We start from the raw sequence: 27,497 nt of genomic DNA on the forward strand, positions 1-27,497 counted from the left end.
GGGTGGGCTCCCGGGAAGGCGGCCTCAGGCCTGTGGCGTGGAGACAAGATTGCAGCGGCCTCACCTCTGGCCCACCCAGCATGGACGCCCACGGGCACAGCCCTTGCAGGCCCTTCAGTTCCCATCTCCCCGTCCAGCCCGCTCTGGAGAGAGCTAGTTGTGCTCTGCTCCAGACCCCGTCCCCGAGGCATTTCCTCTGACGCCCGGCCCTGGCCACGTGGCTCTCAGTGTGGCTGCCAGGGGCCCTGAGTGCTTGTGAACGTGCAGGTCCCCAGGTCCCACCCTTCACCGATCTGACCCCCCGCCCCTCAGGTCGTCCGGATCTGGGTGGTCCGTGCCGCAGCCCTCCCTGCTGGGAGGGTAGGGGTCCCAGATCACAGAGGCTCATGACTTCGTGGGGACACCCAGGTGGTGAGAGGGGCCGGTGCCCTCAACACAGGGGGCCTGATTCGTGCCTCGTGCCCCCGCGTTCCCAGGGTTCACCCAACGCTGCCTGCTGTGCCCGTCAGAGGCACGAGACCCACAGGGGGCCACTGGGGCCACCACTGCCCAAATCTTGGCTTGCTCTGTGTCCCCTACCCCGGGCCAGGAGGGCAGCAGGGGGCAGGACAGGGACCTGACCCGAGTCTGCCTGACCCCGAAGTGATGACTTCCCCCAGCGTGGTCCCCAGGCTGGGCCTCGCCCACCCCACCCAGTGTCCTGCTCTCATGCTGGTGGTGACCTCGAAGCCACCCAGTGTTTACGGGTCTCGTCAAGTCCTACTGATGCCCTTGAGAGCTCCTGACGTGACTCAGAGCGGCCAGTGAGGTCCAGCTGCCCGGCCCCTGGAGATGCGTTTCTAGGCGAGGCCGGGAATCCCACAGGTGATGGGGAGAGGCAAGCAAGATTGAAATCTTTATTTTACATTTTTTTTTCTTATGGCGGCATTTGTCTTAAAAAAAAAAAAGACACGTGGAAACGAAGCTGGTTGAGTCTCTGGGGTACCAGTCCAGGATGAAGGAGCACATTCGGGAGGCCCTCACCAAGGAGGAGCGCTTTAAATAGGAAAGCGATGCTGTAAACAGGATGGCGCAATGGCGGCTGGCTTCGACGGCTCACAAAATTTAAAAGATTTTTGAATCAAATTGGGAGTCGGGGGGTGGGGGGAAGCTTTCATTTGGAAGACTTTACATTAAAAAAAAAAAAGCCAGGTTTCTGGCTTCCGTGGAAAAATCAGAAGTTCTTGTCGGTGAAGGGCAGCAATGGGACGGAAGGACGCTGTGGCCCTTCTGCAGGGCATGCCCCCCCCTCCACTGCCTCTGCCCTCAGGCTGTCAGTAGCCATTCATCAGCCCCCATGGGCAGAGCTGCCCCTAGCCAGTGCCCCGACTAACTAATTTATCACCCAGCCCTGGGAGGGGACGGCTTTGTACGCGAAAGGGGGGTTATTGCTAATTCTGCTGGGGCAGTTCCAGGTAAGCCAGGACCTGTGGTCACCCAACCACCAGCCCCGAGAGTGCCCGTGTGGGTCAGAACTGGGCCCCGGGTACTCTGCCCATCAGAAATGGTTACAATCCACAGATTCAGTCAGAACAAGGCCCTTTACTGCTGTCTGGGAAAACTGTCCAAATAAATAAAAGTCCACGATGACTACAATGTGAACGCCCCCCCCACCCCGGGTGGCATCCTGGTACAGTGCGCGACCTGCACATCTGTCCCTGGCCATCCCGTGCTCCGAGGAGGGCAAGGTCTCCGTGCCGTGGCTCTATGGTCGAATGTGGGAAATGGACGGCCCGAGGCCAGGAGGCCCCCAGCGGGCTGCCCTCCTCATCCCTGTTAGCCGCCTGGCCTCAGTGATTTCACCTGTGATCCTGGTTTTACAACAGGAAGGTGGGGTTTTTCCAACAGCTGCAACCTGTAAACATGATGGCGAGCCTTGAGGACAGAAGTCAAGTGGGGGTGGGAGCCCCAGTCAGCCGTGGCTGGAGTGGCTGGTAGGGTTCAGCGCCTTGCCCTACATTTGGGGGTCCCTTGCCGTCCGGGGAGGGGCTCGAGCCCTTCTCCCACCAGCCTTCCTCCTGTTCTGGGGCCCGACTGCCGTCTGCACAGAAGGCCTCCAGGTCCGGCTGGCTCCAGTCTCTTCCAGCGTCCGGCCTGGCGGTCTCTCTGCTGGGCTGGAGTGAAGAAGTAGCGAGGTGGGTCCTGGCGGGGGCCCGGGGACCTAGGCCAAGGCCAGCGCACACCAGGCCTCCTGGCGCAGGGTCCCGCCGAGGCCGGCCTGGGGGCCCAGGGCTGCAGAAGGCAAGGCAAAGTCCTCGGGCTCGAATTTGAACTCCAAGTGGCTGGGGGCCAGGGTGTCGTCCACCTGGGTGGAGGCCTGCAGGGAGGACACGGCACGCGTGAGACTGGGGAACAGTGGCCGGCTCACTTGAGGTTGGGAGCCCTGCGACAGGGCGATTTGCCCTAAGGGGCCTCCTCAGCCCCTGGAATGGGGTGGGGACCCCTTGTGAGGATCAACAGGGGCTCTCAGCCGGCGTCGGCCACAGGTCAGCTCCTGGCACCAGCGGCCAGCTGCATGTCCGGCCCCAAGCTTCCAGCAGGGGCCTGTGGGGGCCCTGACCTGGCTGGGGTGCCAGGGGTCCCCCAGGAGGTGCCTGGGAGCCAGCTCTGCGCACCCCACCCCACCCTGACCTCCTTACCTGGGAGGTGACGCTGGGCCCGGGGCACGAAGGGGATGCCAGACTGGGCTCCGGTTTCAGAGTGGCTGCTGACATCTCCAGGTCAGGGACAGAGGCTGGCGGGGAGGCTGTGGTGCTCCCTGTGGATCCTGGGAGGGAAGGCAGGGCATTTACAGAAGCTGCAGATCTGGTTGCCTTGGTCGTGCAGGGGGTTGGAGGTGCTCGTGTGGCTTCCTGCACTGGACCTCCTGCCCCACTGCTGGGTGAACTCCCGCCACCCTAGCCCCTCCCCAGACCAGACCATCCCAGGACAATGCGGGGTATGTGCACTTCAGGACGATGATGCTTGCACCAAACATGTGAATCTCTAATGGTGGAATGTGAGATACTCAAAGTGATTCCACAGGGAGAAGGTGTGCCTCACTGGAGGGCCTGGGCTCCTCCCGGCCTCCCACAGCCCTGGCCCGTGAACCTGAGGAGCCTTTGGTCTTGGAGATGCTCTTCGGCTTCCGTTTCCGGGTCTGGATGCTTTCCTTCTTCATCGCCAGGGGCCGCGGTACCTGGTGGGGTTGGCAGGACGTGGACGGCTGCTCCCCGTCCGAGCTCACCCCTGGGGCCTCTTGCATGGCCACCTGCCCCGATCTCAGCCCTGCAGAGCTGGTCACTCCTGCGGCCCTGTTTGGGGAGCTGCTACCCCCGGGCTTGGCACTTTCGTCCAGGCCTGGTGGGGAGAAGCCCGTCCCACCCCAACCTCCGGGAGCCGGGGGGCCAGGAGGGCTCTGGGGGTGTCCAGCCTCTGCCCCCGGCTGAATGGCTGCGGGGAAGCCACAGTGATGCTACAGCCTCTGTGAGCCCATCTGTACCACGGGCCTAACCGTAACACGTGGGCCCGTGCAGGCAGTGGGGCCACGTGTGCACAGGCGCGTACACGCTCAGCCCAGGCCCCCCCCCCTCGGGCCAGGGAGGGTCCCGCTCACCCCGTGCAGCTTCGCGTAGAGCCCGCAGGCGTTGCACACCGGCTCGCCGTCCGCGCTGCGCCGCCAGAGCGTCGTGCTGGTGGTGCCGCAGTTGGTGCAGCAGAGACCGGCCCGGCGTGAGGACGACTGTGGGCGGGAGGCTGGGGTGAGCAGGGCTCGGGGCTGGGGCCCTGCCGCTCGGCTCAGCGGGGCAGGTGCACCGGGGCGGGAGGGATGGACGCTGGGCTTGGGGCGTGGGGCCGTGTGGGGCTGGGTGAGAAGGCCTTTGGGCGCTAAGGTCCTGAGGCCTGACCGGGATTCCTTGGAGCCGCGACCCGGTGCCCTGCTAGCCCTGGGACAGGTCACTTCACCCTTCTGGGCCTCAGCTTCCCTATCAGTAAAATGGGGGTGACAGTAGACCTGCCACAGGCCTCTTGTGGGGTCAGGACCTCGTGAAGAGCCCAGCACAGACAGGCAGCTGGGCGTCTGTTACGGCCTCTTTTTAACCAACGCTGGGCCTTATCCCCGTATTTCTGTGGTGCAGCAGCACCCCTAGGAGTCATAGGGCCGCCCTCGGGTCCGGTCCCGGGCTGAACATCCAGGGGGCCTGCTGGTCCCTCTGGGCCTTGCCTCCCGAGACTTGGGGCTCGAGCCCGTGCTCAGCTCAGCACCTGCACCGGACTGTGGGCCACGGGTCCCCGATGCCCACCCCTGCCTTGCTGCTCACACGTTTCATACTGGGGCAAGACGGCCCTTCCAGAACCTTCCAGAGGCCGACCTTCCAGGTCCGTATCCAAGCAGGGTCCCCAAACCTCCCTGCACGTGGGGGCCCAGTGGGGACCCAGACAGTGCCCACCCAGGAGTCGGGGCCTAATGAGCCTGGGGTCCAGGGGCTGTGCCGAGCTGGCTGGCTGGCTGGAAAGCAGCCGTCGGAGGCCTGACCCCGGTCCTCCCACCAGCTCAAGGTCCTCGAGCTCCCACAGCCCAGTCCCTCGCTCCCAGGCAAGGATTCTGCCCGACTCCCATTTCGGTGTGTGCATGGGGTCCTGTCCCCTGCAGTCTGGGAGCTCCAGATGCTCTCTGCTGCCCAGGGCCCTCCAAGGCACCTCAGGCCCAAAGCCCCTCCCTCGCCCCCCAGCACAGCCTGCAGGTGGCACACCCCTCCCCAGCCCCTACCCTCAGATGCCCTGAATCCGTCTGACCTTTTCTTTCATTTGCACAGCCCCTGCCTGGTCCAGTCCCCTGCCCCCTCGCCCGGACCGCAGTGATGCAGGGTCCCCGTGGCAGCCGGGGTCAGACCAAGTCACACCCGCTACGGTGTTTCAGTGGCACCCCGGGGCACAAGGACAGAAGCCCGTGAGACTCCACACTCAAAACCGTCCCAAGGACGTGTGTTCTGTCCTCAGTACTCTCCAGCCCAGGACCAAGCCAGAGGACCACCAAAAGCAAGACTGACGACAGAAGCCCCCAAAGGAATCTGCCCCGGGGTAGGGCTGAGCTCTCCGGGGCAGCCTCAGTTGCCCCGTCTATCTGCTGTCTCTGAGGTCCTTCCTTCTGCACTGACGGAGCTGCCAGCCTTGCCGACTGTCTCATGCCCACCCCCTTCCCCCAGGCTGTCAGCCGTTCGAGGGCACAGGCTCTCCCTGTGACTGGCCCGGGAGGGAGAGTGGGGCCCGTCTGGAAACACCCCCCCCACCCCACCCCCGCCGGCACCAGCCAGTCCCAAGAAAACGCAGAGCTGGAAACGCCTCCTCGCCCTCCCCTCCCCCAGGGCCAGGCTGCCGCCAGAGGCTCCAGGGAATTGCGCCCTGTTTAATCTAAGCCTCGGCCTTCGCTCTCCAGGCAGGACTCTGCCCCAGGATCCGGAACAAAAGGGCCACAAGACAAGGAAGGGATGAGGCCTTGGAGGCTCCAGAGGGAGGGCAGGGCAGGAGCTCCCGGCCTGGCTGGGGAGACCCCATGCTCTGGCCGGCGGCCTCTAGGCCACGGCTGTGTGGCGGCTGCTGCCCAGCCTGGCCCGCACCTCCAGTGGTCTCCCCAGGGCTCCGAGGGGTGGGACCTGTGCACCTGCTGGAATGGAGAGAGCTGGCGGCTGGCCCAGGCCCAGCAGAAGCGGAAGGGACGGATGGTGGGACACACTCTGAGGCAGGAGCCCTGGCCCTGGGGTCAAGCAGGCCCCCAGCCGGAGGGCCTCCCTGGGAAGACGGCGGCCACATCCTGATCTTGTCTAGAAAGCAGCTGCTTTTACTGGACACAGTTCGAGTCTCCCCCGCTCTGCTCCCTTCTCTCCTTTCCACCTGCCTCTTGGCCGCCGGGAGCCGTGTCCACGTGGAGGCCCCCTGCTCTCCCGGAGCCCACTCCCAGCCCTGCTGCCTGCCCCGGCCCAGGATCCCCTGACCCCCAGTCCATCCATCTTCCTAAGGTGGGAGGAGGCCTTGGGACCTCCCCAGGGTTCCCAGATTTAGCAAACAAACAAACAAACAGGATGCCCCGCTAGATGTGAATTTCAGACGAGCCGCAAATATCTTGTGTAAGTACGCCCCATGCAACATTTGAGACATAATTATTCTAAAACGCTATTCGTTGTTTATCTGAAATTCACATCTAACTGTGCATTCTGTATTTTATCTGGTGACCCTAAGCTACCTTCTTGGGCCCCATCGCAGTCCCCAACTTCAGCTGTGCCTTCAGACCAAGGAGGGGACCATGGCCTGAGGCCCCTCCTCCCAATCCAGCTGCGACCCTCAGGGCCTTCAGACCAAGGAGGGGGCCATGGCCTGAGGCCCCTCCTCCCAATCCAGCTGGGACCCTCAGGGCCTTCAGACCAACAGCTGCTCCCTTCGAGTTCACATTGCCATCTCACATTCCCCCAAAACCTTAGCATCATTCCTGTAGGAATCACAGGAATGCTGTCTCCTTGGCCGGCCGTCAGGCCACTTCCTACTAAAATCCTTCCTACCGAAACACTCCCGCGAGGGTGTAAAGAGACCCACGCGAAGGCTTCACGTCAGCGCTGTTTCCAACAGCACGCCCGCAAGGCTGCACACACGTGGGCACGAGCGCAGCCACACGTGCACCCCAAGCGTCCCCCACGGTCGCCCGTGCGTTGCGGAAGCAGTGGAGGTACGTACACCGCTGGGGTCCTGGGGAGAAGCGACAGCATCTGGACCGCGTGTAGGCAGGACACAAGCCCAGGTGGTGTGAACCCAGCACGCAGACCCTGGGGGTGCGGGGGAATCTGGAAGCCACATTTGAACCTCTCTCCAGCAAGCATAAATTAAAATCGAGAAACCAGAAATTAGATTAAAATCAAGAAAATGGGAAAAAAGACCTTGAAAAAATTCTCGCAGTGCTCGCTCCTGTGTCTGTTTCCATCCCCTCAGCTGCCTGCGTTTTATGGGGGGAACTGAGGCTCAGACAGTGAGGGGCCAGAGGTGCGGGGGTGGCCCCGGAGGGGACAGAACCTCCTTTCTCGGCTGAACACACTCAGCGGCCACGTCCCCGGGGCTGCCCGCACCCCCTGGATGCCCGGAGCCTCCCTCTGTCCTTCCTCGCTCGCGGTCGGGACAGACCGCCAGGCCCGGCCACTCTCAGCGCCCTTAACCGCCAGGCCTCTCCAGGTTTCCTTTTGTTTTTCTTTTTTGGTCTGTTCTTTTCCAAAGAAGTGCAACTTCAAAGCCAGCAGCAGAGCCAGCCTGAGCTCCAGGCTCCGCGAGCATCTGGACACCAGGGGAATCAGGGCGGTGGGCAGCGCAGAGCTGGGTGGGGGGGCTGGTGGAGAGGCGGGGGCGTGGGAGAGCAGAGGGCGGCGACGCGGCTGGGAAAGTAAAGGTTGCAGGTGGTGGAGCCGCAGAGATGCTCCCGTTTCAAACGGGTCCTCTGGGTGCTCTTGGCAGGGGAGACGTGGGGACACTTAACCTGATGGACGGTGGGAGCCTGGCGTTGCTTGGGGCACAGCATGCTGAGGACACAAGTCTGTGAGGCGGGCTGTGCAGGAAGGAGCACCCGGGTCGGTGAGCCTTCGAAGGATGCTGGGCCCTCCATGGCACCGGCCACGTCCCGGAGCTGGCGTCAGAACCGGCCTCGGGCTAACAGGCCTGCCGTCCGCGGACCCTGGCTGCTGGGCTCCAACGTTTTGGGGTCAGGCAGGGCCGAGGGGCGCTCGTAGAGCCCCTGGCCACAGGGACAGGACCACCCTCCCTGCTCATCTACACTGATGGAAGCCTCGGGTCAAAGGTGTAACCCCCCAGCCTGTGACCGAGGACGCACACGGGAGGCAAAGGGTAAAAAAGACAGGTTCCTACCGGGAGGGGGGCGCACGCTTGCTATCGTCACGTTCCTGTATCCTTGGTGACACGCTTCTAGGACGTTTGGAATTATTTGCAAGAGGGGAGGATCAGTTCTTCCCGGAGGGGCCCCTCCTGGGGCGTCACTTCTGCCCGCACACAAGGGAGGGCGAGGCACTGGAGCGGGGGCAGGTCTGGGGCGGCCGGCCCAGCCCCCATGGCCAGGAGCACGCGGCCCGGGCTCTGGTCTCAGGACTCCAAGAATCTCAGGGTTTTCACAGCGAGCCTGGCCCTGCCAGGACCAGCCACCGGGCAAGCCGCGGGGCCGCCTGCCCCGAGTGACAGGTGGGCACCCCGCAGCCAGTCAGAGGACCCCCCCAGGATGCTGCTCAGGAGAGACAGGGAGCAGAGGGGCCCTGAGAAATCCCCCGGGCCCAGCTCCACCAGGCAAACGCTTCCTTGGCATGTTCTACGATCAGATCCAGGTGGGCCCGGACTCGGGGGTGTCCAGGGCCGGGCCGATCCTGAGGCCTCGGGGAGACAAGCAGGTGCGCAGGGATCCCTCACCCTGGGGGCCCCCAAAGCTAAATATCCCACGTCCTCAGACTACGAAACGGGCCTCGCCAGGCCAAGTGGCCGACCCCGGCCCTCCCACACCGGCCACGGCCGTCCAAGTGCTCTGCACACGCCGTCTAATTGACCTTCCCAGCAGGCAAGGGGGCAGTCCCTGAATTCATCTCACAGGGGCCTGGGCAAGAAGACCCAGGGCAGGAGCAGGGTCTCAGCCTGAGTGGGGCCCTCGTGGGAGCCTGAGGCCACAGTCCTGGTCCGAGCCCAGGGCTGGCCGCCAGCGGGCTGCATGCCCAGGGAAGTCACTCAGTGTCTCGGAGCCCCGGGTGGTCATCCGGCTGATGTGACGGTAAACGCCTCAGGGTGGAGATGGTGGCCCTGGCCCGCCCACCCCCAAGGTCAGGAATTTTCTGCTGGGAGTTGAGCCCCGCGAGGGGTGTGGGTAGAGACAGGGAGCCCTGCATCTCCCGTTCAGCAGTGTATCCTTGGCACCCAGTTTAGGGCTTGGCCCCGGGGACAGTGCAGGGAGCCAGAGGAGGGGACCGGCCTGCTGCTCGGGGTCAGGTCTGGGTCGCACGCAGCCCCCAGGACCCTGTCCCTTGGCCTCAGTTTCCCCTTCCCTGAGACCACACCAGACAACAGGTCGGTGCAGCACGCCTGGGGCTGGGGGCATGATTACAGGGGCAGAGACGAGACTTGGGGTGACGTGGACTCTGAGAGGCACAGCATGGGTGGAGGGAGGCTGGGGGAGCCGCAGAGCCCCAAATGCCAGGCCAGGTCAGAGGAAGAGAAACAGCGGCTGCCCTCAAGCTGCCCGACCGAGTCAGTCCTGCTTCCTGCCCGGTTTGGGGCCCCAAGGCGTCTGGCCCCGGCGCTGCCATAGCTGGGCCTTCGAATTTCCAGTAAAGGCCAGCACGCGACCGCCCCGCGGCCCAGGCCAGCACCCGACCGCCCCGTGGCCCAGGCCAGCAGCCACGGCACGGCCATCCCACAGCGTTAGCCACGGAAAGCCCTTCCACACTCCTCGGGGCCCGACACACCAGAACCAGCCGCCTGGTCCTACAGGGCTCACACCAGCATCAGCCCAGAAACACAACCCTGCCCGGACCCGGAACCGGGAGCCACCGCGGCCTCGCTGACTGGACAGCTGGCCGACATCGGCAGGCCCCGCCACTTATTTGCAAAATTACTTGAGCATCAAAATTTGCCTGTGAAATGGTAGAGAACAAAGGAAGCTGAAACCTTTATGCTGCTTCTGGGACTCTGCCCTGCTGGGGACAGAAGTCGGGCTCCCAGTCCCTTACTCGCTACCCAGCCATACAGCAGAAGAAACCAAAAGTGAAAACAAGTTTCGCCCAGGGAACAACCACAGACCTGGTCTCGTCCCATTCTCACGGTATCAGAGGCAGCGGGCCCAGGGTCCCTCCCTGCCCCGTAACATTCAATGTCCTCTGACAAAGCCAGCATTCAGCAGCCACCTTCCCCTCCAGTCCCCTCCCTGGGGTCCGGTCACCTTGCCTCTCTGCGCCCTCCCGAACTGGCCAGCCCAAAGCCCCTTGGAGCAGCAGGGCTGAGCCCCTGCTCAGGAGGTTCAGGGCCGAGCTTGGGACAGCTGAGTTCTTCTGGGAGGCCCTGCAGACAGTGTGGGCGCGTGACCCCCAGACCAGGGGGCCCATGACAGTGGACCGGGCGCTGCCACCCCTCCCGGGCCTCCTGGGGCCCCACTAGCGCCCCGGCCGTGGCCGCAGGAGCACGGCCCCCTCCTGCCCCGTGGCTGCCCGCACTCACCAGGCGCTTCTGCGGCCGTGTGAGGGGCCGGTTGACGCCATTCATCTTGTGGTAGAGACCGCAGGCGTTGCACAGGTAGTGGCCGGTGCCGTCCCGGCGCCACAGCGGAGTGGACAGGGCCCCACAGTTGACACACTCGCGCCCCTCGCCGGGGAACTCCTCCAGGAGGTCGGCCGCTGCGGGAAGGCGGGTGGCTGCTGGGTGAGGCTCTGCCCCTTCCTGGGAGCCGCCATGTCCACAGCACCTTCTCCTTCCCTTCCTTTTTGTGCCTTTATTTTATTTTGCTTTAAAATCTACTTTAACTTTCTTTTTTAAGTTTAAGTTTACATACTGTGAAGTTCGTGCCAGGTCTCGATCACTCCTCAGGGCTAATTTAAAAGGTGGGGGGAGGGTGAACAAATCCAACCTCGGGGCAGGTGACAGGGAATTGCCCCAGGCTGAACAGGATCCAGCGCCAGCACTGGAAATTTTAATTCGCTGGGGAGGCAGGAGCATCTGCACTGGCAGAGGACGAGGGCCTTGTCCTCCGCAAAGTGGGTCGATCTGGAGGGCGGGCAGTGGCAGTGAGGCCGAATCGGATCGCGGGATCCCACGAGGACCGCGGTGCCTTCACTGTCAGCCTGCGCGGTCTCAGCACTGTCCTCCCACTTGAGCTGCTGGGGCGAGGACTCCTGGCCCCCTCCAGACCTGGCCAGGCGCTGGAGACACTTGGGCGCCGGGTGGGGGCGGGGCGGGGATCAATCATCGCCTGGCCAGGGGTGGGCGCCAGGCGTGGGGCGCCCTGGCGGCCGGGCCAAGTGGATCCCGCTTCCTGCGCTGAGGGGCTGGGGGCGGGGTGTAGGCTAAAAGACTGGGCAGCAAAAGAAGGCGTGGCCCTCAGTTTTGAGGGTGGGGTGAGAAAGAGCCGGTGGCGCCCTCGACTCAGGAGGGAGGGAGGGAAGGGGAGCAACTCTCAGCTTTAAGGGCCTGGAGTCCGATTACTCAAATTTATACCCTGGAGAGCGATTGCAACTGGGTCTCAAATTAGAATACATAAACATTCTAGAACAGAGATGAATGTGGTGGTTTACTTAGATAAACTGGTATTCTGAGCTTTAAAAAATAATCATTTCCAAAACTTTTCATAAAAACGTTTAATGTAGGCTCTAAATGGCTCGATCCCAGAATATTGGGTTCGGATGGATGAAAAGTAGAAATATCGAGGTGTGTAAAAAGAAACTCAGGACGGGGTTTTCATCTCGGGGGGGGGGGGCAGCCGCTGCGTTCCGTCCAGGTTTACAGGTCCCGGGGGTTCTGGGCCTGCCCCATGCTGGTGTCGGACCCGGCTGGGAAAGCCCTGACTCTGGGGGGTGCATTTCGTAGGGTGCGGGTTTGCACCCCAGTACGGCCAGCACCCAGGACCCCAGTCAGTGGAGCCGCCTCCCAGTCCCGCACTCACCGAAGGTGGCTCTGTGGCCCGGGAGGCCAGCCGGGCGGCCCTGTAGGCTGTGCAGGACGCTGCCGTCCAAGGGTCCAGAGGTCCAAGACGGGGCCACCTCGGTGCTCACGTAGGCCGGGTACGCGGTAGGGTACGAGGAGCCCACGGGCCGCCCGAGCGGGGCCGGGTACTGCTCGCGAGCCAGCATCGCGCCCTGAAAGGCGCCGCCGTCCCGGGCCCCTGCCCCGCCGCCGCCGCCGCCAGGTCCCGGGGTGCTGTGCGCAAAGGGGAAGGCGGTGGCCCCGGGCGGCGGAGCGGCCGGCGGGTGCGGGCTGCGGGAGCCGAACGCCGACGAGTCCGCCGCGGCTGCCTGCGCCCAGCCGGGATGTCCGGCGATAGCGGGAGCCCGCGGGCCCGGCTCACACGCCGGCAGGTAGGGCAGCATGGAGGGGACGCGCGCCGGCGGCACGAACACCGGGGAGCCGGCGCCCGGGCTGTGCAGAAAGGCCCCCGAATCCGCGTAGGCGGCTTGGCTGGGGCTCGGGGCCAGCGCCAGGCTCTGGTACATCTTCCCTGGCGCGGCCTTGACCTGCAGGGAAGAGGGACGGGTGTCGAGGTCACGGCCACTGTGCCCCGCAGGTGCTGTCGCTCAGGCCGCGCTCCTCGCTCCCCAGCCCGGCGGTTCTTGGGGCGGGTCCTGGAACCTGCAGGGACAGACGGCAGGGGGCGGGGGCGGCTCGGAGCGGCTCATGGGGCATCCCGGGTGCAGCGGGAACGTCGAGCTCACCTCCTCCACAGCCGGGGCTTCGGAGGTTCCCGGGTGGGCACGGTGGGCGCTGAGAAGGAGAAACCCGGCAGGTCCGCAGGACGCAGGGTCTGGGCGCTGGGAGAAGGCGCCGGGCTGGGGAGGGGCGCGCGGCCAGGCCCAGCTGGGTACTCACTGGCTGGTCGTGAGGACCGGAGGGCGCAGAGGGCGCGGGCGCGGCAGGCGGCGACAGGCGGGCTGGAGACTGGGAGCCGGGGTCCGCGCGGTTCCGCAGGGAATCCCGGTGCTCCGGCCGCCCCTCCGGGCCGCCCCGCCCCGGCCCGCCCCCGCCGCACCACCCCTTCCCTCCCGGGGCCCTCCCCTCGGGGTCAGCTCCGGGGCTGCGGCCGCGTCGCCACGTGACCGGATCCGGCTGGGCGCGCGGGGCTCTGCGGGAAAGGCGACTGGAAGCACGGCGCGGAGCACCCAACGCCGAGTCCCGGCCAACGCGGGCGGCACGAACCAGCCAGGTGCTTGGTGCCCCAGAGCAGTCCAGCGCGAAGATGTCTCTAAATTTGTTTGGGGTTTTCGCAAATCCACGGCCCTCCCTCCGCCAGTTCCAGGCTTCCGCTAAGGCTGGCGTAGTGTGCGGTGCCGTCTGTGGATGAGTCCGTGAACGTGGCCTCGCCATCACGGACACAGCGGTAAAGACCCCCCAGTGCGCCCCTGGTCTGGGGCCCAGAGCAGGGGTCCTGCTTCCAAAGGGACTGCTTGGCTTGTTTCCCTGAACTCAAACCGCTGTACCATGGCCACTGCCCCCGCGAAGTCCAGGGGGAGTCCCACGGTTTCCTCAGTTTCTTACCGAGCAGGGCAGCTGCCGCACTCGTTCCCAGCTGGGGGGCCAGGTTGGGGGGCAGCCTCCATCTGGACGCACTTCCTTTCCACAAGGTCCCGGCCCAGCTTCTCGCCTCCACCCCTAGGTGGGCCTTTCGCCTTGGGGGATTCCCAGAGTCTCCTCCAGGCACCAGAAATGTGGGATGGGTGGGTCTGGAGGTGGCCCCTGGCGCTCCCTGGGTGGGCCCGCTGGTGCCAGCACCTGGCGAGCCGGGCCGCCTGAGCAGCTTTGCTGACTGATGGCCCAAGCCTCCCCACAGAAGAGCAGGCGCTGGGCGCCCAGGCTGGGTGGGAGCAGGGCTCACCAGAGGAACCTTGTCTGCTGTGCTTGGGGCAATGCTTGTTTTTCGTTGGCAGAAATAGGCCGTCCCTGGAGTCCCTTCTCGTAGGTCCAGGGACGCTGACTGGGGCCAGGGCGACTCCACGAGTGCCAGGGCACTTTCGCCTTGCGGAGGGGTGGGGAGGCCTGGCACTCGCTCCTCTCCATGTGCTCCGGCACCAGACTGTAACTCGGGGTGCACATCGGGCCACCCAGGGCCCCTGGAGTGTGGCAGGCAAGGCCCCCACTCTCACCCTGGGCTGGGGACCCCGCGGAAGTTTCCAGGAGGGCTCTGGCCTCTTCACAAGCCTTGGCAGTGTGCCATTGGGAGAGGGCGTAGGAGTCTTAAATATCCCCTTTACCCACTGCTCCCAGGCCCTCCCCCGCCATCAGAGCCCCGGGTCCACGCTGCCGCGATGGTCTCCCATGGTTAGCTGCTCCCCATGTTCTCCCCTCGGGGGTCGAAGCGGCCCCTCCCCGCCCTACCCCCTGCAGACCCCGCCCGTGGATCTCGGCTTTCTCTCTTTCGTAGTGGGCGGGGCCCCAGGAGAGCAGAGAGAGGTCCCCGAGAGCTCAGGGTCCCGGAACCTGGCTGTGCCTCGGGTTCCCGCGCGCTCAAGACTGCGGTCTCACCAGCGAGGTCCGTCCGCAGAACCGGCGCCGAGGCCGCGGCATCGCGAAGTCGATAGAACCCGCACTGCCTCCGCGGTCCTCAGAGCCCGGGGTACGGAGGGTTTGAACGACACCGGAAGATGCCCCGCCAGCACCAGGGGTGAGGAGAAGTGTAAAGGGGAGTCTCAGCTCGATGGGGGCCCCTCCACTCAAAAAAAAAAAGATCCAAGGAAACATGGAAGATCCACAGCAAACCTGGGGCCCTGTTGGGGCTGTGGGGGAGGGGAGGGGGAGGGACTTGAGTTTTTCGCTTGGCATTAATCCGGCAAAGTCCTGAATAGGAGACCCAGCGTCAGGTGGGTGCTGTGCCTTGCCCTGTGATGTTTCCGTCTGCTTCTCACACCAGTCGTATGAGGTACAGGGTGTTGTTATTATTCCTGTTACAAATGGGGAAACAAGGCACAGAGAAGTTAGCTAACCTGCCCAAGGTCACACAGCTAGTAAACGAGGTAATTAAACCAAGCTAAGAATGCAAAATATACATAAGGAGGCAACCTCTGGTCACTTTTTCCATATTAACAAATCGCTAAAATGGACGTGTATTTTTTTTAAAAATAATTAAAAGGCTGAGACCTGAGGTGGGGCTTGGGTGGCAGAAGCTGCCCCCAAATCCCTGGTGTCTCCGGAAGGAGATTTGCTCTTTGAAGGCTCCTCCCAGGCTGGACCAGATGAAGGGCCGTCTGCTGGGTGTGCAGGGCTGTGCTGTTGCTTGGTGAGTCTCCCCAGGTGGGATGTGAGCTCACGGCCCTGGAGCAGTCAAGACAGAGGCTGCTGGTGGTATTTCCCCATCCCAGCAGGCTGGACACCCTGCTGATGCTTGCCAGCCTTGGGGTACAGTGACAGTGTGGGAGGGGCACTGGTTGTCTGTGACAGCATCTGGACCCCTTCACGATCCCTGCTACCTGAACCAAAAAGAGAGGCATCTGAGCTGAAACTACAAAGCCAAGTTCCCTCCCCACCCACCTGCACCTTGCCCAGCCTCCCTCACCCCCCAAGTCACCTTCTAATGCTAAAGGACCTGTTTTTCTCCTTCTGTGCAACTGCCCCTGCCAGGCCCGCTGGGCCCCCCGGGAGGGAGCCTGCTGTCCCAGTCCACCAGGACCTCACAGTCCCTGCCAGCCCATCCAGCTGCAAGCCTGCCTCTCCCCTAGGCCTTGGCCCGTACTGCTCCCCAACTTGGAGGACCCTTTCTTTGCCCTCTTCTCTACTTGCTGAACTCCTACACATCCCTCAATGCCCAGCTTGCAAGGCCCCTCCTGTCTGTGGCCTTCCTGATAAGTTGCTCTCTCCCTTCCCTCCTACCTCATCATGTTTTGTGGTTGTGTGTTCCTGCCCTGTCTCCCCACCAGACCCTGAGCCTCGTGGGAAGCTCTGGGGAAGCAGCTCAGAGCATGAACTCGAAGCAGTCCAACCTCCTCCAGGCTCTGCTTTGCCATCTCAAGCTGTGTGAGCTGGGGTGAGCTACTTTTCTCTCTGTATCTCCGTTCATCTGTAAAGTGGGGGTGACACTAGTGCCTGTCCCTCACACTGGCTTGGGGAGCAGTTAGTGGGATGGGCACTCAGCGGGCACTGGGCAGATGCTGAGGGGAGGCCAAGTGAGGGGAGCAGAGGGCTGGGGCCCCAGGAGCTCAACTGCAGCCAGATGGGGGCCCTGAGAGCAGGGCTACTGGGATGGGTGAGAGAGGCGCGGGAAGAGGGAATCTCTGCCCTAGAGGTCAGCCGTGGGTGACCCCCGCTCGTCTCCCCCAGGCTTCCCTCTCTTGACACCTGGCCAGGGCTGCCCTGGGGGATGCGTCTGTGAGGTGGGGACCCTACCCCAGCCCCGGGGAGATAAGAGGGTTGGCTTGTTAACTCCCTGGTGACCAGGCAGAGCTGAGATCCATGATTCGAGGCCTGTGAGGGGCTGCCTGCGGGGGCCTTGGGGAGAGTGGCGGCCAGGGCCCTGGTGGCTGGGGGCAGGCTCTCACAGCTGGGCTCGGGGTGTCATTTACCCAGCGGCTGCCTCCTCCCAGCCCCCGAGCTTGGGAACCCCTAACTCAGATGCAGGTATGGATGGAAAAAAACAGACCTCATCCGGGGGATAAGGAAGGGTCGGGGCCTCTGGACCAGCTCCCAAGAGGGACCCAGCCCTCTCCTTGAATGCCTCAGGGCAGCCCCAGAGGCGTCTGCACCCTCGCAGGAAAGGCTCCATCAGGCTCCCTGCTGTGCACATGCTGACCTGTGGCCACTGGGGGCTGTGAGCTCTGGGAGGTAGAGCGTCTGTCCAGCCCCAGGGAGGGGTGCAGTGCCCGGGAACTAACCCCTTAGGGCAGGGCTGTCTGGGTCACCGCAGCCCTGGGGCCCGCCCTTCCTGTAGTGGGGGCTTGGAGAAGGGGCCTTGGCTGGTTGTGTCGGGTGAGGCCTGGGGTGGGGACAGGCTGCGAGGTCAGAGGGAGGTCTGCGTCCTCCCCAGGTGTACGGGTAAGCCCGTGTGCCCTCTGTGCTGGGCCCGGAAAAGCCAGTTCAAAGCACCCCCCTGCCTGCTGTCCCTGGTGGGGGGCCCCCTTCCCCTAGGCTCCACCCTCGAAGGGCTGTGTGACCCGGAGTGGCCTCGGGACCTGCTGCCCCTGGGGGAAATGAGGTGGGGTCCAGGTGGAGGGTTCCAGAGCCTCTCTGATACCAACCGGAACTGCAGAACTCAGCCAGGCGGGGGAGGTTGGGGTAGGTGCCCTCCGGGGATACAAGTGGGAGGGGCTGAGGGGGATGGGCCCGGATGTGGCGCCCTGCAGGTGTACGAGTCACTGTGCACACGTAGGTGTGTGTACCTCTCCTGCAGGGACCACGGAGCTCCAGAGCCCAAGGCCGGCCTCGGCCCACCTGCCCCTCCGCCGGTGACAGCCTGGAGCTGGGGCGAGCGGCAGCGACAGCCAGGGGGAGGGGCCCCTGAGCTGTGGCTGCTTTTGTCACTGTCATTGTCACCATCATCCCTTGGTATTTCCCGAGGGTCCCTCACATGCCTGGCTGAGCCCGGGAGCTTCTGTTTTAACTCCTTAAAGCTCACCACCGTCTGGTGAGCTGGGGCGACTCCTGGGAGCTGTCCCGCCCATTTTATAGATGCGAGAACCAGGGCCAGGGCCTGGCAGAGGCTGAGTCTGGAGCCCCACTTCCGGGCACTCGGGCCGTGCTCTGCTGTGCTCCGGGGCCTCTTCTCGGCCCTGCTGCCTGCCCGCTCCTTGGGCCGCTGCCCCCACCGCGGTCTGTGACTTCCTGGTCTCGGTCCTGCAGCCCTTAGAGGGTCTGTGCGATTGCGTGGGGACTCATCGCCCACCCTGCCCCCAGGCTTGGTGAAAGGGAGATGCTGGACCTTACAAACAGCCCGCCCTGTGGATGACCCAGCCGGGCCTCGAGCTGGCTGCCGAGGAAAGGGGAGCAGGAAACGAAAACAGAGTTCACGGGTGCCGTATCCTTTATGTAACCGAGTCTGGTTTCAAAGGCCCTCCCAGCAGGCACTCGCGGGCAGGTCACCAGACACCCCTCGTAGAGAGGGGTCCTCCGGGGAGGGACTCAGGCGAGTTTGTTTTCGGGGAGACGTAGTCACGCTCAAGCGTGTTCATCCCTCCGTTGGTTGGCGGGAACGTGCGTGTGACTGCGGTGTTGGCAAGTGTCCTGTCACAGGCCTAGGAGCTCCCCGCAGAGGAAGGGCGTGGAGCCACAGTGCAGACAAAGGGACAGGGAGATGGCCGGCTGACCACCGGGGAGGCGGAGTGATGCCTTCCCCTCACCCGCTCACCTACTCTCCGTCTGCTTGGGCCTGAGCTCGAGTGAGGTTGGACAGATGGACGGACGGCTGGTTGAGGCAGCCCCTCCCGTCTATTAGCTGTAAATTACTTCACCTCGAGTGACATCACTCTGGGTGCCTGGTAACCAGGCTGGGCCTGGGGTAATAAAACAGTCTGATGCCAATGCCGGCCTCGGTGAGGGACGGCTGCCCCGTCAGATCCGCCGCCGGCGAACGAGGTCGTGAGGGTCCTGGGCCCTCCGTGACTGTGGGTCCCTGACTTTGCCAGAGAAGATAAGAATGACAACCAGATGTTGCTGTGGAATTGCAGCGCTTGGCTGCCACGTGGTGCCCACCCACGGCCCCCACCCTGTGGCTCCCTGGCTGGTGACATTCCCACAGCAGGGGGCTTCTCACTCGTCCTTCCTGGGATCTCAGTTTCGCCCTCAGCGGCTCAGGATTCAGGATCGTTGTTTATCTCCCCCCACCCCATAGGGCTCATACCCTCTGGTGGGCAAACACCCCCCCACCCTGCCCCACGTCCTGCTGGACGGCGCTACGGGCATTGGGAATGCACGGCGTGCTGAAACCACATGGTAGAAGGAAGGAGTAGCCCAGGTGGTTGGAGTTTCAGAAAATTAGTCTGCGACTCTGTCCCCAGGGGCCCAGGGCCGGCCGTCCTGGGTGAGGGCACAGGCCCGACCCTGCGCCTGCCCCTCGCAGCTCACAGTGGGGTGATGAGCAGGGCGTGTGGGACACACACTGGTGACGTGGAGGTCCTGGCTGGTCAGGGTGGCCAGGAGGAACGCCCCGTGCAGCAGCCCATGGCTGTTGAGGGCTTTCCTGGGTACCAGGGCGCCGCACCCCGTGTTCCCATGTTCACACGAGGTTCCGACAGACGACAGGAGCCGCAGCGCCGCGTCCACAATCACGGCGCCTTTGCTGGCGAGCTCGGCGGGCCGCCAGGAGCCCAGCTGCGCCTCCTGCGGGGAAGGCAGCTCTAATCCCCTTCTCCGGAGGTTCAGAGTGTGGGACTAACTGGCCTCCCCAAGGTCACACAGGTGGGAGGTGCATGGTCGGGGCCTCACGGTGTCCCTTCAGCTCCGGTGATGTGTCTGTCCTGTGTACAGAGCCCCGCTGAGGCCACTGCTGGGGAGGGCCGGGCTCTCAGGGCTGGGCCTGAGCATCTGGGCCGTGTTCCCGGGGCGGGGCTGCTGCCCCCCTGAGGAAGAGCCTGGCTGCCAAGCAGTGCCCAGTACCCACCAGCCGCTGTCCCCTTCTCTGGGCAGGCTCTGGACCTGCACGGGCGCGCCCTCTGGTCAGGTCGGCTGGCCAGACGTGGCGCTAAGGTTCCAGGGCAGGTGGGGACAGTGGGGCGAGAGGGGTACGTGCTCTTGGCATCACAGCACCTCAGAAGGCCCCTGGGACATGTCCTTCCCCTCACCCGCTCACCTACTCTCCGTCTGCTTGTCCAGCTGCCCCGGCCCAGCGGTTCCAGGTCCTCCTTGCAGCTGTACCTGATTGGGAGCAAAGGTCGTTTGAGGTTGTCGCTTCCCTTTCTTTCTTCCACTGCTGTGGCCTCTCCCGTTGCGGAGCACAGGCTCCGGACGTGCAGGCCCAGCGGCCATGGCTCACGGTCCCAGCCGCTCTGTGGCATGTGGGATCTTCCTGGACCGGGGCACGAACCCGTGTCCCCTGCATCGGCAGGCGGGCTCTGAGCCACTGCGCCGCCAGGGAAGCCCTATGCTCCCTTTCTTTTATCTAGTTATTTGGTTGTGCTGGGTCTTAGCTGCGGCAGGTGGGCTCCTTAGTTGTGGTACGTGGGCTCCTTAGTTGCGACATGCGAACTCTTAGTTGCAGCATGTGGTGTCTAGTTCCCTGGCCACGGATCGAACCCGGGCCCCTGCATTGGGAGCGCAGAGTCTTACCCACTGGACCGCCAGGGAAGCCCCTGGTCGCTCCCTGTCTTTCCTTCCAGTGTTGCTTGCTGACTTCACCTTTGATCGCCACTTCTGTTGGTGTGGAGCACACCGACTGACGACGGCCAAGTGGCTGAGTGAATGGCGCCCAGACCCAGGACGCAGCCGGGCCAGCCCTCACGTCCCCAGGTCCCACGGCCACCCGCTTTGTCGCTCCGGGGTCCTCTGTCCCCAGTGCCCTCCCCAGAGACACCCGTGTGGCCTGTTCCCGTTATGTCTTCCTGGAGATGCTCTGGGCACGTATGAGAAAACGCGTGTGCAGTGCCTGCACACACAGGCACACACGCACTCGTATATGCTGGCATGCCCACTGGAACACACACGTGCACATCAGTGCACACGAGTAACATGCGTATGTTACACACGTGGGTCCATACATGTGCACATACACTCACAGACGCTTGCACACGCAGGCACACGCATGTGCCCACACAAGCACCCCATGCGTGCATATTTCCATCTTCACAGAGAGAAGGCGGCCTTTTAGGGAAACCCCAGGAGATAAAACACCCAGAAGATGTAGGGCGGCTCAGAAAGCACCTCGCCTGTCCTCCCCTTACCTCCCCCACTCCCTTCGCATTTCTGAAGTGACGTCAGCCGGGGGGGCCTGGAAAAACCCACATGTGGGACTCACTCTTTTTTTTTTTTTGCGGTGCACGGGTCCCCCACCGTTGGGGCCCCTCCCGCTGCGGAGCACAGGCTCCGGACGCGCAGGCTCAGTGGCCATGGCTCACGGGCCCAGCCACTCTGCAGCATGTGGGATCCTCCCGGACCGGGGCACGAACCTGCGTCCCCTGCATCGGCAGACGGACTCTCAACCACTGCGCCACCAGGGAAGCCTGGGACTCACTCCTGTGGGTGTGAAAGCCGATCGTCCTCATTTCCCACTGAGTTATCACCCCGATAGCCCGTAGCTGCTGCTTAGCCATTGGTGGAGGAGACCTGGGCACCAAACCTGGTGAGTGACAGTGACTAGGGGCTCGGACACCTCCTCCTGCCGCCAGCCTGGAGGGGGAAGGCACGTCTGGGGGTGAGGTGTACAGAGTGAGCCAGAGGCCCCGCTCTCCCCGCCTGCGCTGCCGAGCGTTCCTGGTGCCACTTGGGCACTGATCTCTCTCCATATCACCCCCTTCCACCTCCCCCTCGGCCTGCAGGATGTAAGTTACCTCCTTCCTCGCTGCTCTGGGTGGGCGAGAGACGGGGCCGGGGGTTGACAGGGCCCTGCCATCCACTGTCACTGGGCCCGGGAGGTGGGCCGGCGGGCGGTCTGTGGCCTGTCCAGCCTGCGCCCCCTGTACATGACTCCCTTTGGAGGCCGAAGCAGCCCGGGCTCCCAGGGAAGGACCAGCGCCGCCCGATCGGTCTGCGCCCCGTGAGCGGGCTCTCCAGTCCCGGATACCCCTCGGAGGCCAGGCCCAGGCCTGAAGTCAGGTCATGGGGGGCGGTGGGGGGAACAGGTCCGTGAGAAACCCACCGTGGGGCACACTCTTCTAGTTTGCAGTTTGCAGCTGTCCCTCCGAAAGTGGCTTCCAGAATCTCCCTTCTCGGCCCAGTAGGCGCGGGTTTGGGGCTGCCGGGGCCTCTCTCAGTGAGCTGCCTCGGCCCCTCCAGTTTCCCAGATGGTACACTCACCTGGGGATGCACACGGGGCCGCGTGACGATCCCGGCCCGTGACCAGCTGCTGGGGATTTACTGTGGGAGTGGGACTCACTTCTCACTTTCATCTCCAGGGGCTGGGGGCTGGAGGGGGTCTGCGGGGCTGGCCTGGCCCAGGGCACCGTCTGTGTAACTCAGCCTGGCTGCGGCAGGTGGGCCGTCTCAGGATCAGGGGGCAGGCTCGCTTTCGGAGGCACCTGCGGCCAGTAGGTGGAGGTGCTCATAGGTGGGTGCAGCCCGGGCGGGCGGCAGGGGCCTTGTGTGATGCTTGGGGTGGTGCTGGCGCCCACTTCTCTCCATTCGGTCTCCCTAATTTGCGCTCTTTGCTCTCATCTTTAAAAAATTCCCTTTCTTTTCTTCCCTTCTTCCTTCTCTGTCCCTCCTCCCTCGCAGCCTCTCCCTCACTGCTTCTCTCTGCTCTTGCCCTGCCGCTTGCCCTGGCCCTCACCCTCTGCCCTTCTCCACTGTCTTCCTGAGGGCATCCCCCGTGAGGCGGCCGTCCTGGGCTGGGGGGTCCCCCAGGCGCTGCGAGGAGGGGCAGGGAGCCCCAGGCCTGCCTCTCGGTTCTTCCCCCCGGGGCCCGCGGGGGAGGACGGCCCAGGAGCCAGCCTCCCGCCTGCCTCTGCTGGCAGGACGGTGGGGTCTCCCAGCCAAGAGCAGAAGTTTATCGCGTCCCAACCGCGTCTGCTCAATGTACAGACTTCAGGGAGTGTCAAAGCCGTCAGCCCCACGCCTGCTGGCGGGAGAGGACCGCGATGAGAATCCAGGGACCTTATAAAAGGGCTCCGAAAGCGTCAAAAAGTCTGGGTCGCAGAGGACGATTGCTGGCTGGGACCACGTGCGCCTTTCATCTTCATCGTCTACGTTTTTTGCATTTCCCATATTTTCCACAGTGAACAAATAGATAAACAGAAGTGCAATGGGAATACATCACATTGTATAGAGTTTGGCTGAAGAAGCGCCAGCGGCTGCAGGAAAACATGCTTGGGGAGCGAGCGCGCAAGGGTGCCTTCGGGCATAGTGCCGACCCCTCAGGATTTGCAGAAAGACGGACACGTTTGCTCTGCCTGAGCAGAAAGGGAGCCGATGGCGGGAAAGGAGGCTCCGGGGCCGAGGAAGGACGTAATGTATGGTAGGCAGGCCCTGCTTTAGCAGAAACCTCCTTCCTGGCAGTGGAGGCCCTGCGTTCCCCAGTAGCCAGGCGCAGGGGCCAGCCCACGGGCCCCTCAGTGTTGAGGGGCCTCGTCCAGTGCCCCCGACCATGTCCTGCTTGTCCAGGGGCTTGGTGGGCAGGGGTAGGGGGATCAAGCAGGTTCCCTGGGTGTTTCATAGGCAGGAGGGAGCCGCCACCTCCCCTCTGGGGCCCAGGTCCTCTGGGGAGGGCAGCTGGGGCCCCGGCCAGGAGCTGCTGCCTGTGGGCACCCCAGGAGACTTGCCTGTGTGAGGCTGTACTTGGGGGCCACTGCTGGGCACAGTCTCGAGCTGGGAGTTGGATGACACCTTGGAGGCGGGCAGGCCCAGCCCTGTCCCTTGGGCTCCCCGCCTTGGGTCCTGCTCTTGGGAAGGGGGGTGGCTGTGTCTCAGGGTGAGGGTCCCGGGTCTGCCTCCCCTGAATGCTGGTCAGTGGGTGGGCTGGGTCAGCGGTAGCTCTGGGAACTGGGGGCTGGCCGGTCCCTCCTGGGATGTGGGGTCACGACCCCTTGTCAGGTCATGTTTCTGAGCCCCACTTTCCTGATCTGTGCGGAGGCGGGGTGTCGTCAGGAGAGGGAAAGTGCTGCCAGGCGCCCCGGCCGGCAGGAGGGGAGCCAGGAAGTGACACCACTGTTGGAAAGTCCCCAGCCCTGGACGGCAAGGTGGGAAGAGGCGTCGCTGCTTCTGTCCTGGCCAGCAGAGCCCGGAGGGAGGTCTCCCCGGTCTAGGTGCCCCATCGACCCCTGGGGGAGACCCAGTTCTGGGCCTGACAAGGCACGGAGCTCAGTCCTGAGGCGCCTCAGTCGGGAGAGGGGGGCCGGCAGTTTGGTGGATGCCCCTCCAGGCTGACCCGAGGGTGGCCGCCTGGCTCCAGCCCGACTCTGTCCCGTCCCAGGCTGCGCCTGCCTCTGAACCCCCATCCAGAGATCGCCAGCCCCGTGCCTCACGTGCAAAGGATATCCCGTGTAGCCGCCGCGGCAGCTGGGACATCTCTGCAGCTGGATCGTTCCGAGGGAAACCAGCGTGTCTCTCCCAGTGCAGATGTGGGCTGGCGTCCCAGGTCCCAGAATCTCCCTGCCCTCGTCTGGCTTCCTTTGGAGAAAAGATAAGGGGCTGTTGGCATCTCGTGGGCTGGAGACCCTGTAGCTTGCTGATGGTGGGGATGTGCCAGAGGCGGCCGAGACCCCCAGCAGCCCCCCCACCCCTCTTTCCCCTGGGTCTGCAGAAAGGAGCCCTGGGGGCCCAAGGCCCACATCTGGCCTGGGCCTGGGTGCCTGGTGGTCCACGCTACTGGCCTGGGGCAAAGAGCTGGGAGGGGTGCCTGGCACCTGGCCGCACTCATTCTTGGGGGACAACCCTTGTTCCGGGGGGCCGCTGTCTCCCGGTTAGAGCCTGCTGGAGCTCGGCTGGGCCAAGGAGGAACAAGTTCTGACGCCTTGGTCAAGTTTGTGATGGGCCAGGCCTGGGGACACCGTGGCGAGCCTTGCAGTGTGGGGCAGACACAGGAAACACACGGGTCATGCAGGAGCTCACGCCAGGATGGGGCTGTGTGGAGGGGTCCAGGGAGTTCAGACAGGGGCTGAAGAGCAGCCTCCCCGTCCCTGGGACCTCCAGCTGCCCATGACTCCATCTTGTCTGAGAACATTGAGATCAGAGGTTGCAAACAGGCAGCCATGCACAGCTGCCCACCATGTTTTACAAATGGGAAAAGTTTAAATAAAAGTCCAGATTTCTTTCCTCTTGAAAAGAATCATAGCATTTCCACCAGGCAAGAGTTTCACCTTTAGAAAAGGCGAGGGGCACTCCCAGCTGCCACAGACCACACCTCTCCCTACTGTCTCACCCGTTCCTTGCATGGTCTCCTTGCGGCCGACCCCTGATTCAGACATTATTACACTGAAAGACCAGACTTCCCACAGGGTTTTCAGGAGACTCATTTGACCTGGTCTCAGGAGACTGGACACCCGTCACTGACTAGCTGATACGTTTGAACAGGACCCTGTCCCTCCCCCAGCCTCAGCATCTTTAAAGAAGGGGCTAATACCTGTGTGCTAAGAAGACAGCAGAGTCACAGAGGCTCACAGCCCGGGGGTGGTTCTAGAGACAGCACCCGGCGCCCGCAAGTCCCTGTGTGCGCACAACTCCCACTGCGTCTGTGCCGCTGAAGCCACACACCCCTTCCAGAGAGGCTTGATTCGTTGTAACTTTGGGTCTTAGGTATTTTCTCAACCAGGGTATGCTAAACGCATAGACTCTCTCTTGGTGGGGAAGGGTCTCTATAGCTTTGCCACCAAGAGGTAATCCCGAAGTTGGAAGGTTTAGGGACGACTTGGAGAGCCCTCGGGGCTATCTGTAGCTCCTTCCACGTGGGGACAGACCTAGGATCCCCCTCTCTGGGCCTTAAACTGAATGAGCAGAAGATGTGGAGCTTTCAGGTTTCTGAAAGCAAGATCCTGTGGCTTGGTAGGCAGTCCTTGTCTGGGATTAAGAGCGAGGGTGAAACAAAGTGAAATTGGCTTGCAAAGGTATTTGGGAGGACTTTCTAACCTTTCCTATGCTGATGAGCACTGGGCTGGGGCTGGAAGAGCGGCATCCGGCATTGTCCAGAGGCACTGGCCAGCGAGCCCTCTTCTGAGGAGCATTTCACAGGACTGGTGTTCCCCAAATGCTCTTTAGCAATGCTGCACTAAGCAATATGACACGCACAACATGTCTGTCATGCATTTATCACTTGCACGTCTGTCACACCCTCTGCCCTGCTCCCCCTATGAGGAGGGTCCACATCTTGCTTTTGTCTGTTTTCTCTGTGGGTCTGCCAGGTAAACAGTGCTCACTTAAAGCTTATGGAGTAAGGAGCAGACCCACAGAGGCCTTTCCTGGCCAAGGAAGTCAGGCCTCAGCAGGAGTGTGGGAGGAGTGGGGTCCCCCGCCACTGGTACCTTTTCTGGGCGCAGGTGGAAGGACGTGCTGGGCCTCCCGAGTTTGTCCACGCAGCAACCTCCTTTGAGCTCCTTTCTGGTTTCTCCTCAAAGGCTGTTCACACTTTGCCCACTTACAGGGCTGATAAGTCATGCAGCGGCAGCTGGCGGTGTTTGCTCCGTTGATTACGGCCGCACGGAGTGCGGGGGGGGGGGGGGGGGGGGCGGGGGCAGGGTGTTTGCCCAGCCCTGTTGTAGCATTTTCCTCTGTTGGTTTTGCCCAGTTCTGATAAATGAGCCGCTCTGGCCAGAGCCTTCTTGGGGGCTTATCGGCTGAGTAATCCTCTGGCCTTGGCTGGAGAACACCAGCACCTCCCTCCCTGCCCCCATCCTGGCCCCTGTGGGCAGTTTCAGATGGAGGTGGAGGAGAGGGAGGGAAAATACATTTCCCTCTCCCTCCTGTCACCTTTCTCAACTCAACTTGGGGCCACAGCGGGGTGAGGAGGCTCCTCTGGGGAGGGACATCTTGCTTTGGGGGCAAGGGTCTTTTTCACATGGGTGCCCAGCTCCCAGATCTCCACTCACTACAATCTCACTGCATAGACCCCCTGTAGCTGCAGAGCGGTGTTTCCAGTGTCCCCAAGCTCCAGACTTGGACCTGGAGCGATTTTGCTTCTGGGAAGGGTCAGCCTGCCTGGATCCACAGAAAGACGAGCTGGTACTTCTCTTGGTGTTACAGATAGGGAAACTGAGTCCAGAGAAGTGAACGGGCCCAAATCTGCATAAGGAGGTACAGCCCTCCCCAGCCTCCTGACCCCCAGGCCTGTGCTCTGTCCCCCGTCCCACTGAGGCCTTGCTGGGGGCAACCCAGGGCTGGCGCTGGCCTGGCCTCCCTTTCTGAGGACTGAACACTGTAGGCTGAGGCAACAGCCCTGGAAAATGTGAAACACAGCCTTTGGCCAGTTAGCACTTCTCCGCCAGGCGCCTTCCTCTTGGTCCTGGGTGGGGCGGGGAAGGCATCCTTCTACCATCCATTTCCCAGGTGTGACCCTGAGCTGCCCAGCCCTGTGGCCACTGACCAGTTAACCAGCAGGCCCTGGGGATCATTGGGAGGTGAGTTTGGGACCCCAAGCTGCCAGTTTTTGAATATCTGTGTGTTGTTTCCAGTCTCAAAAAGAGGCCACCTGGAGCAAGGTCCAGCACATCCTTTATTTTGTTGGTCTAGGGCAGGTCAGGGCATCCAGTGAGCCTCAGTCTCCTCATCTGAGAAGTGGGCTGATGAGCCCAACCTCCCAGGGAGCTCAACCTGGCCTAGCTCATGGTTCTCACACTCATCATTGTCATCATCATCGTATCATCAAATGTTGAGAGCCCGATGGGTACAGCTCCCTCTGTCAATCCTGGAAACACCCCTGCCAGGAGGCCCCACTGCCCCGTTTTACAGTTGGAGGGCAATGCGGGGCTCAGAAAGGAAGGGCTGAGAGGCCCTCAGGTCAGTCTGACCCCCAGCCAGCGGCTTATCCACCACAGAAGTGTGTCTGTTGGCCTTGCAGAGGAGAGGGCATTTGGATAGGGCTTTGAGGTACGAGTAGGAGTTTGCTGAATGACATGAGAGGAAAGGGCTTTCAGGGGAGAGGGTTTTGAGGCACACAGAGAGTGACTGCTGTGAGCAAGTGGTTGGAACTGGGTTGG

At 63.0% G+C, this 27,497-nt stretch overlaps 1 protein-coding gene across 1 annotated transcript; it reads right to left on the reverse strand.

Annotated features, from left to right (window-relative positions):
* Positions 1-2,200: 2,200 nt before the first annotated feature.
* GATA5 (GATA binding protein 5) lies at positions 2,201-12,242 on the reverse strand (the record flags this gene model as incomplete). Its single annotated transcript, XM_082858309.1, has 6 exons — positions 2,201-2,356; positions 2,679-2,806; positions 3,130-3,217; positions 3,635-3,760; positions 10,258-10,433; positions 11,696-12,242. 6 exons carry the CDS (start codon positions 12,240-12,242, stop codon positions 2,201-2,203), a joined length of 1,221 nt encoding a protein of 406 aa, XP_082714435.1.
* Between the last annotated feature and the right edge of the window lie 15,255 nt (positions 12,243-27,497).

Source organism: Leucopleurus acutus (assembly GCF_964270905.1).
Source record: "Leucopleurus acutus genome assembly, chromosome: 16".
Classification (NCBI taxonomy): Eukaryota; Metazoa; Chordata; class Mammalia; order Artiodactyla; family Delphinidae; genus Leucopleurus; species Leucopleurus acutus.